This window comes from Brachypodium distachyon, chromosome 3 (assembly GCF_000005505.3).
Source record: "Brachypodium distachyon strain Bd21 chromosome 3, Brachypodium_distachyon_v3.0, whole genome shotgun sequence".
NCBI lineage: Eukaryota > Viridiplantae > Streptophyta > Magnoliopsida > Poales > Poaceae > Brachypodium > Brachypodium distachyon.
This window is the reverse complement of record NC_016133.3, coordinates 46,775,107-46,785,608: the sequence shown is the minus strand read 5'-3', so window position 1 is coordinate 46,785,608 and position 10,502 is coordinate 46,775,107. Positions and strand designations below refer to the sequence as shown.

General features: G+C 47.0%; 2 protein-coding genes across 2 annotated transcripts; both read right to left on the bottom strand.

Moving 5' to 3' along the window:
- Positions 1-6,344: 6,344 nt before the first annotated feature.
- On the bottom strand, positions 6,345-7,190 carry LOC100822660 (pectinesterase inhibitor 8). The gene has a single exon (XM_003575033.4). The coding sequence runs from the start codon at positions 7,097-7,099 to the stop codon at positions 6,563-6,565; it is 537 nt and encodes a 178-aa protein (XP_003575081.1). The 5' UTR covers positions 7,100-7,190; the 3' UTR covers positions 6,345-6,562.
- Positions 7,191-9,591: 2,401 nt separating this feature from the next.
- Positions 9,592-10,453, bottom strand: LOC100843478 (pectinesterase inhibitor 8). The gene has a single exon (XM_003572540.4). The coding sequence runs from the start codon at positions 10,323-10,325 to the stop codon at positions 9,765-9,767; it is 561 nt and encodes a 186-aa protein (XP_003572588.1). The 5' UTR covers positions 10,326-10,453; the 3' UTR covers positions 9,592-9,764.
- Between the last annotated feature and the right edge of the window lie 49 nt (positions 10,454-10,502).

Here is a 10,502-nt window from a genome sequence, read left to right as displayed (position 1 = left end):
TTATTGGGCTTAAGGCCATGTAATATGGTCCAGCCAATTTCTAGACGTTTTCATTGTGTTTTAGGAGAATTCCTAGGCCGTTTCGGAGTCCCTCAAGGGCCTGCCCGAAACCACCTAGTTCTCCTCCTATTTATACCCCACGTGCCCCCCTATGGAGCCTTGGGTTTTGATTAGATAAAGTTTAGTCTTCGCTACTTTCGTGTAATCGCGTGTGTCGGTTAAACCACCTGTTTTACCGTCATCAAGATTCCAACTTATATTGAGTATTCAGATTCGTAAACCTTCATATCTTCTATTCGCAATTTCAGATTGATTTTCATCTTGTTCTTACTTGTTCTTCGATTGCTTGCAGGAACAAAGACCTTCGTGGTCAGGTTGATAGTGCCCCCGCGGGATCAATAACCTTCTGGAGTTGGTGTATCGATCGCTAAGGCGATGTCTCCTAGGTTGTAGTCGGATCGTCAACGTCACCTCGTACCGAAATCGATAATTAGGTATCTCATCGAAAGATCGAGACACCTTCTAGGCTATCACAAAGGAGACATCTTATAGCAACCAGTGAATCACTCATTTTTTTGGAGCAGTCGTTGGATAGAACACAGTTAGGATAATTACAGTTTGGAACCGTTTCCGAATCCAATATTATTAGATATTGGAAACAAAATTACTATCCGGTCGTATACAGTACCGAATACGAGATAGTTGATTCGGATAGGGTATCCGATACCGAATATGGTATCGATATGGTACATACGTTATCGGATCGATACCATATTATACGGAATTGCATTCGGATTAGGACCCTACTAATATGGAATTATCTGAGACAGTACCCAAACCAAAAAGCCCACATGCCACGGCCCACTTATCCTAACCTAAACACAGAAGGCAACACTCTCCGTCTCCAATCCCCAATTCAGTGTTGTACTGTCATACATGCTACTTCCTTCGTTCCTAATAATTGGCGCCAAAACCCTGTAAATTTCTGAAATAAACCTGTAGTCCACGTTCTATCGGAACTTTTGCGAAATCCCCCCTATTGTTTTTCTGAATCAACGCGCAGTCAATGTTTAATTGAAGATGTGGACTGCAGGTTTATTTAGGAAATTTATAAGGGTTTTTTTGTAAAACAGCCGGTGCCAATTAATAAGGAACGGAGAAAGCACTAGTTAGAATAGAAGAGTCAAGTTGTCTAGGAAAGAAATTGTGCGTGCTAGTCATCCGCCGTGTGCACATTTGTGATCTTGGCCGTATTTTGGTATTTGGTTCCAGCACTCCAACATAAATGACCATGAACTTATTACTACAATGTGTTCTATGTTCTATCATTATGTGTTTCCTATCCGATGTCACTCCTCTGCAGTGCCATATCCGTTTTCGACAAATTCAGATATATATTCCGTATTCGCTTTTGCATCCAAATCCAATCCGTCCCGTTTCCGAATCCTATTAAAAAAATACGGAATTGGATATGGCACGGATACTATCCGATCAATTTTTATTGGTTTTGTCCTAATTAAAAAATTGATCAAATTTATAGAAAAATCTATCGACATCTACAACTCCATGTTAGTTTTGTTAAAATCCACTTATGATGTATATCTTCATAGTACACTTATCCGAAATGGCAAGTATATTACAAGTATTAATATGTTTTTCTATAAATTTTGTAAATCTTTAAGAAGCTTGAGAACATCTTATATTTAGGAATGGATAATAGTTTGTTAGACCAATTGCAATTCGCAAGGCCTGATCGACGGCGGAAGAGTGATTCCAGGTGGGGTCAATTTAAGATACATAGAAGCCAAGCTAAAGTGACTTGCGCTTGCAAATCTAGAACATAAACAAGGAGACAATACACAAGTTTGTGGGTACCGTGATTCCTTTATAAATTATAAGCACTGGAGAAATTGGTCGTGCTTTTTGTCCCTCTTTTGAAACCATGGTCATGCTTTTCCTAAAGTTGGTCAAGCTAGTCCTCGTGGCTAATGATCAAAGTTCCAAGCATTGGTACGCGATCCGAACTTATCGACCATGGGTCCATTGTACGTATGCACCCTTCGCTTCTTTTTTTCGATCGACCAACTGCAAGTGCAACCACATGTGTCAAACGGAGAGTGATCTTACGAAAGTAGTGAGTGAGCAAGCAAGAGCGCATGGCGGCACGGGCGCGATAAGATTCGATCCGGACTCTTCGCATTATCAAGGCTGCTTTTCTTTTTCGAGCAATCAGGGGGGGCGGGTTGCTTTGTTGAGCCGCAAAGTTTGTGTTTGTAATATAGGGCCCGGCCCGGTTATTACAAGGGGGGCAGAAGCTCAATTTGGCTACTTAACTTGTAAAGCTTGCTATGGCTAATACGGTGCCTACCTGCACTATTGATCGGGAAAGCTAAAAATATCGCTGCCGTTTGAATCGGTTTTGCTTCTAGGCACAGCCGGCGGCACCTAAACTAAAGGAACGCGCCTATATTCCATCGAGATTGAAGAGACCGCAGGTGCTTTGACACTTCACAAGCCGCGCTTCGAACATAACATTTTTTTTACCGCACCATGTTGCCAGGTGTTGAAGGGAAATTCATGTGTCCCTCAGAAATCAACCTTTTCCATTTCACTCTATTTTTATATACGGAAAAAACAAACGTGCATGCATGACAATAAACTCTTTAGACTATGACAAGCACTAGTACTGACACATCAGAATCAGTTATACTCCCTCCGTCCCTTCAAACATAGAAGTATCTATTCTTAAAAAGTGTCTAGATATATGTAATAGAAGGTCACTTAATATGGGACGGAGAGAGTAGTATAAAGTACCAATGATTCATGCCACGAATATGATAGTTAGAATCTATTCCTTTTATATCACCACGTCATACCAGAGTTACAGCCATAAGCGTAATTTGAAGGGTTTTTCATTGTTAAACATAGTGCAATGAGCCCAGGTGATTTCTCTCTTTAAAAAAAACTAAATCGTGTCTTTAAATTAAATAAATATCTACCACCGTGCGCAGCCTGAGCGAACAAAGCCTTAAGCTGTAAGTTCCAAACAATACAAAGGCAGAAAAACAACTCGTGCTCAGCCCCTGCGTCGCTCTGCACAGGGTGACTCGGGCGGCGCCCCCTCCCCCCCCCCCCCCCCCCATCGCCGGTGAGCTACTCTCTCCCCACCTCCCTCGCCGCCGCCAGGGGTTGCCGCCGGGCAAAGCCTGCGCGGGATGGTGGCGGTGGGGCCTTCGTTCGTGGCTCACGCTGCTTCTCGCCGGCGGCAGCGACGGCGCACAGCTCGGCTCCTGCGGCTGGAGGCGCGGATCTACAGGCGCGGCGGCGGATCTGGCGAGTTAGGGGTCAGGTCCGGTGCGGGTGGTGCAGGATCCCTGCCCTGTGGCCGTCTTGGATCGGATCCTCGGTGAGGCACCGGTGTGTGGTCGCGGTGAGGTGCCAGAACGAGGAAGAAGGCACGGCGGCGGCAAGGGGGGTCGCATCGTGGTCTAGGCCAATGAGGGACTGATCTGGTCTAGATGGCTAGTTGCGACTAGGGGCGGCTTTGCGTTGGTGCAGCGGTTGGGTGCGGGCTTGGTGGGCTGCAGCAACGGCCGGTCAGCCTCGGCTCTTCTTGGCCATTGCTTGTAGTTTGGTGGCTGGGCGGTTTTTGGGTGGCGGAGGGTGAATCATCATTGTGTGAAAGCTTTTTCTCTGGTCGCATGGCAAAGCCGATGACGGTGATGCCTGCGGGCGCCGTTTACTTCTTGAAGACGTTGTTGTGGAGTGGTGATTCTCCACCTATCCCGTAGCTCATGCTCTGAGGGAAACCTTAGGTTCAGTCTTGGACTGGACGATGGCGATGCTCCCGCGTCGTTCCCCTCCTTGGAGGCATTGTCTTCGGAGTCGGCACCGGCTGGAGGGAGCCGTGGTAGTTGGTTGTGCCATATGGGTGTCCGTTGGCGACTTTTGCGGCAGCGACGATGGTGTTGAGCAGAGGTTGGGCTGTGGCGATGGTTTTGTTAGTCGGTCCTCCGACGTGTTCGTTGGCTCTCCAAGTTCGATTTTGCTTCATCGTTGGGGAGTCGGTGTCACCAGCTCAGGGAGTGATGTGTGACGATGATAACTTGGTGCGACGTGGTCCGAGTTTTGGGGTTCTTGTTCGGCGTAAGCCTTGCATATTGCCCCCCGAAGCTCAGCGACATAATCGACGTCTTTTGTTCGCTAGCGAGAATGACCGGTTGTTTGGCATGGGCCGACGCGAGCTTGCGTGCCTTCAGAAGAAGAGTCTCCGTTCTTGGATGTTGGTGGGGGAAGTCGGAGTCGCCATCTCAAGAGGAGTACTTGTGTGACGACGATGACTTCTGCGTGCAACCTCGACGACAATCTTCTTTCGGCAGCGTGCATTGAGTGACCGTTGGTGGCTAGGCCGGCCAGTGTACGGTCTTTAGTGCGGTCATGTTCCATGACGGTGCTATGGACATTTGTTACGGTTTTTGCCTGGTTTTTCCGTTAATTAACTGGGTGATTCTGTTCTTCTTAATTAATGGATTGAGTCCATCGGACTCCCGTTCAAAATAAATAAATAATATTGGCTACATCTTTTATTTTAAAAAATGCAAACAACAACATTAATTCTCGAAAAAAACTACATCGTGTCTTTAAAATCAAATAAACACATTATTCCAGTAAAAAAATGACCACTATTCATCAATGTTGTAGTTTCCATTTTTGCAATAGGTTCATTACGCAGCAAACTTTCCCAGTTACCCCGTCGCCATCAAACTTCATGAATAGAGGGAGATATTGATACTGTGATTTTATTTTATTTTTGAAAATGTTTCATCCAAATTTTCACTTTTTTATCCATTCTACCATACAAAATTCAAAAGATAAACACTTTAAACTTGTCACCAAATTGTACACTATAATTCGCTTTTCCGGTTTCCGTATCAGAACTATATGATGTCCTTATATTCCTGTTCACAAAGAAGGATAACAACCAGAATGTTGGCATCGCACTTACAAGTGATCCCTTTTGCCTTTGTTGACGGTGGTGGCTCGATCAGGGAATGAAAATCCTGAATTCGACCTTCGGTTGACTCGTCATCATCTATGCACGTGTGACTATTCCTTCTTGAAGGATTTGTCTTGGAGTTGTATATTTTTCGTTTATTTCGGTCTTTTACCATAGGGTTAGTGGTAGTCTGGCGGAGTTACTGTCGTGAGGCATACGATGTCAGTTTTTTTTCTTCTTTGGAAGTCGACTTTGTTTGCTTTGATGCCTGGTTTTTGTCTGATTTTTATACTCCCTCCGGCCAGAATTACTTGTCGTTTTGTACTAAATCTGATACTACTTGTGGCCGGAGGGAGTAGTTGGTTTCGCTATATCAAAGTTATCTAATTTTTAGTTAGACATAAGTCGGTTGCTTAGACTTGGATCTGATTTGTGCTATAAGATTCGAAATGAAGGATGAACGTGTTGAGTTTGGATAACGTCCAAATCTCAATCCAATGGATCTAGTAAGTCAACTGAAATTTAAATATTTTGTTTAAAAATCAGGCGAATCAAAAATAGCCACACTTATAAATGATATATGGTTGTGTACGCTGGATGCAGATCCGGAGGTTATCATCTTTTTCCCCGAAAAAAAAATACAAGTAATCAAGTTACCGCTAAGTTGAATTTAATTTTCTTGCTCTTTGTACGGACGTTTGCCTGTGGTGCTAGGCGCGCGCTTCAGGTCACGTCCACGATATGGTGTCTTCCGGCTTTCTTTGACGGTTGCTAACTTGCTATACATCGGAGTGTAGAGGTCAACAACTTTTGGACCGATTGCTTTGCGAAAGCACGGGCCGGAGACGTTTTGGAACATCATCCCCACTCCAGTAGCCCCTCTACTTTAATGGAATTGCTACGCGCGGTCGAAATCTTACCTGGCGACCTTTGGCCACCGAAATCACCGCAAGTCATAGCGGGAGAGGTCATAAACGTCTATACCGTGAAATCGATTTTCGACGGAATCAAAAAGCGAATGCATATGCTATGTTTCATTTTGCTAAATGATATCTCTTCTGTTCCTAAATACTTGTCATGGTTTTAGTGCAACCACAACAAGTATTTAGAAACTGAGAGAGTATCAATTAAATGGTGTATCAATTCCTAGAATTCACTTTTGTGTTTATCTTGGGTCTAAAATAATTCTTGTTTTTACTTTTGACGTTTGATAATGGATACGCTTCTAACGGTTCACCTGTCTGCTGATGCGTAGCCGTTACACTCTACCTTCCTGATGTCGTAAATTGTTTGTTGCCTGCAACTGAACGTTTGGACGAGTCCAACGTTTCCACGGACGCCTTAAGACTGCACAATAATTCACACGCTTTATTAATGTCTTTTCATACAAGGATACTGCTCAACAGTTCTGTTAAAAAAAGGGTAATAATGAACAAGCGAGTACAACCTACATATAAGGTGTCGCAACTAAAGTAAACCACACACTTTTAATCAGTTATCACTTCTTACATGTAAAGCAATCCACCAGGAGATCCAAGAGCTAGAGCTAATTCTTGGACTTCCTTTTCAGTCGATGAGGTTAGTAATAGCCGTGCAGACGACCGCAATCTGCACGGAGTATGAACCGTGCTGCGCGACCGGGGAGGGGGCGGCGCCGCCGGCCTTGGCGAAGGCGTCGTCGCAGCGGCGCGCGAGGGATGCGGCCTCCTCCGCCTTCGCCTTCCCGGCAGCATAGTCACGGTTGTTGATGTCGTCCTGCGCCTCCGCGAAGGCAAACCCCACGCTCTCGTACAGCTCCTGGCACTTGCCCAGCGCCGCAGCCGCCCTGGCGTCCGTGCCCGGCTTGGCAAGGAGGTCCTTGATGTCGTAGACGGCGTCGTCGGCGTTGACGACGCCCGTGAGCGCGGCCACCTTGGCCAGGCCCCAGGTGTCCGCGCTGGGGCTGTCGTGGTGCTTGCCCAGCTCCGACACGCAGAAGCCGTAGTCCACGCGCCCGTCGCTGCCGGCCGCCGCCTTGCACGTCGTCACCACCGTCGCGCCGGCGCTGGCGAGGACGGCACAGAGGAACGCCAAGGCGAGGAGATGGGCCGCTGATGGCATCATCCTTCTGTTGTTGGTTTTGTTTATGTGAAGCAAGTCGAGGGCTCTCTTGTTTGCTTGCTGGGACAGAACAGAATTGGTTTGAGCTAGTACAGCTGACGGACTCTGTATTTATAGCGCTGATAGCCTGAAGCCCGGAATGCTGATTGCTGAATACTCTACTTCCGTAGAATAATCTATCGGCCCGAGATTTTTTGTCAAAGTGAAATAGTAGAAAGAACATTTCGGCGGAGCACCGCGCCGTCGATCGTATACTCGTCCGCAGTAAACTTTTTTACGGGGAACGTGCTGTACGTTGTTTTTAGCCCTCTCTTTCTCTGTTCTTTAGTCAGGAAAATGGAAAGCCCAGCAGATTGGTCCTGTTTGGTTGGGTTTAAAACTGATTTCTGATTTTTGGCTTATAAGCCACAAAAGCATCAAATTAGGTGTTTTCGGTTTTGGCTTTTGACATTTGACTTGATATTGTTAGATGATGGTATAAGCAAAAAGCCAAAGTCAATTTAGGTGCTTTTGTGGCTTATAAGCCAAAAGTCAAAAAGCAGTTTTAAACCCAACCAAACAGGGAAGTCCAAATAACTAAGTTCATCATGCAATTTTTGAAAGTTGTCAAAATGAAAAGTTAAAAAAAATATAGAAAGTTTATCTGGGGAAATCCGAAAGTTTGTCAACATCTGTTAAAAACCCGTCCATAATTTTGAAACTGCACACTTCTTAGAATAATTAAATCTCAAATTTTGATTTTGAGAAAACTGAATGCTATCTCTAAAATTTTGGTTAGAGAATTTTAGGCTTTCCATTTTTAGAAGAATCGATAGAGGAAAAGGAGTAAAAGCCCAAAAAAGCACTGGCCCAGTACCAATGTAGGGTTTGGGCTCTCTAATCTAGGTTGGGAAACAATCAATCGCTATTTTTCTTTAAAAATTGCTCAGGAATAATGATATCTCCGGCTAGTGAGCTGGTAAAAAATTGACAACGTGCATGAAACTTTGCGGTGCTCCCCCAGTTAGCAGCGCCCGAAATAGAGTTTCTGATGTTCTATACTCCCGACTCATGTATTCAGAAAGTACAGAACTATGATCCTTATATATTCTTTAAAAAAACGTGATCCTTAAACTAGTTTGTTGACTTGGTTTTAAAACTCAATCTGATCAGTGAGCAAAGCCCACCTATACCATGGAGCCTGGTCGAGGCCTTAAGCTGCCACCATGGCGCGCACCAGAGGCACAAGCCACAAGGCAAAGGGTCTTTATCTTTCAACTTTGCACGTAGCCCCCTGATTCGTTTCCACCTCATTGTTCCATCTCTTCTCTTCTTCCATCGTCTCGTCCAAGTGTGTGTATGTGAGAGCACAACAACCACGAGGCCTAAAGAACACAGCCTGGCTTTGTAACATTCAAAATTTCCTTTCATGAGTCTAACATAGGAACGAAAATCATGTAAATCTTGACTATTTCTTTACGACCTTCATCTTTGAGCTCATCTACATCAGTGATCTTCTATGCTGCACATCTTGCAGAGGTAGACACACACCAAGGAGGCTATTCACAGCTTTGTTTAACCCGTACTGCACGCCAAACCCACCTTTTGCATTCTATTTTTTTAACTGCGGTTTAATGCAACAATCTTTTTTAAAGATCATTGTTTCACATACGATACATCTCGTAGGAGTTTTGCACAACACTTGATAACACCATCGTTTGCAGCCGTTGATCAAACCATCGTACTCTCTAATCCATATTGCTTATCGCTGCATTTTGTCCATATATGCATGTATTTAGACGCATTTCATCGTGTAGGTACATCCGTATTTAGGCAAAGTCGTGACCTGTAATATGGATCGGATAGAGTACCGAAGTTGGATCTCAAGTGATTGTATGTAAAGAAATTTCAAATACTCCCCCTCCGTTTCGAAATAAGTGACGTTAATTTGTATATCCATATTACTCTTATTTTGGGCTGGCCCGAGAAATACAGTAGCACTTTGGGTGTAAAAACAACCAAGATGAAGACGTTCGTACGCTCCCAATAATGCACCGGACATGCAGCGGACAGGACAATCCCTCACGAGGCCATGGGCAAGAACAGGCCGCGGCCGCGGCTCGACGCCGTACCTGATAGCCGCGCTCAGGGCGCCAAGTGTCTGGACTGATCTGGCAGCACCACGTGCCACGGGCCCCCTGCATGCAGCCTCGCGCCACGCGCCCAGCATGGACGGTGACACACCGCTTCCCTCTGTCGACACACTCTGTTCCGAGCGGTACTCCGTTTCCCATACGTGGCGGATGCCGGTCGGAGCTGCCTCGCCACGGACGTGTGCTGGACCAGCGGCAGAGCCTCTCCCCAGGGCGGAGCAGCGCCGATGGCTCGATGCGTTCCCAGTCTCCCGTCCAGATCTTTTACACAACTATCAGCGAAGAAGGGAAAAGAGAGACAGGAACACCGCATCGAGCAGTCTCCCAAGCAAGCAAATTAATCAAATCAGCTGTCAACTAGTATTAGATGCAATAAAATCACGCGGTTAATTTTATTCCTTCTAATAGTTCGCTACAGCACCCGATCATCAAGAACCGCGATTTACACGTACTGCATTGTCCAGAGACACGACGAACACAAGCGCACAAGACAACGTCGGAAGGCGTCGGTGGAACACAAGCAGAGTAAAATGGCATCAGTGGATGAGGTTGGTGATGGCCGTGCAGACGATGGCCATCTCGACGGAGTCGGCGCTCTGCTTCGCCAGCGGCGACTGGACGCCGGCCCGGGCGAAGGCGTCGCCGCAGCGGTGCGCCAGGGTCAGGGCCTCCCGCGCCTTCTCCTTCCCCGCCGCGTAGTCGCGCCTGCTGATCCCGTCGTACGCCTCGGCGAACGCGGACCCCATCCTGTCGTACAGCGCCTCGCACTGCTCCAGCGCCGCCCGCGCCTTCTTCTTGGCCCCAACTGGCGCCGCTGGCGGCGACTTGTCGGCCAGCATGCGCTTGATGTCGTACACCCCGTTGCCGGCCATCAGGACGCCCACGTCGGCGGCCACCTTGGCCAGGCCCCACGTGTCGGCGTCGGGGCTGTCGTGGTGCTGGCTCAGCCTGGCCACGCAGAAGTGGTAGTCCACGCGCTTGTCGGTGCTCGCCGCCGCCCTGCACGTCGTCTCCGGGGTCGCGCCGACGCCGCTCTGCAGCGCGACCAGCCCAACGGCGATGGCGGCCGTGACTGCGAGAATGTGAGCCCTCCTCATTGCTGCTGTTGCTGGCTTTTGTTTCACAGAGGAAGTGAATTTGGCCGAATTTCGTAGAGCAGTTGCTGGCCGACGCCTACCAGTGATGGATTCTCTTGCTCGTCTGCTCGGCTCCAGATTTTTTATAGGTGGGTGGCGCTCATTTGTTGCGAGCCGGAGCAGAATCTGACGTGAGGA

Coding starts and splice junctions, on each gene's coding strand:
- LOC100822660 (XM_003575033.4), bottom strand. CDS start 7,099: ATGATGCCATCAGCGGCCCATCTCCTCGCCTTGGCGTTCCTCTGTGCC.
- LOC100843478 (XM_003572540.4), bottom strand. CDS start 10,325: ATGAGGAGGGCTCACATTCTCGCAGTCACGGCCGCCATCGCCGTTGGG.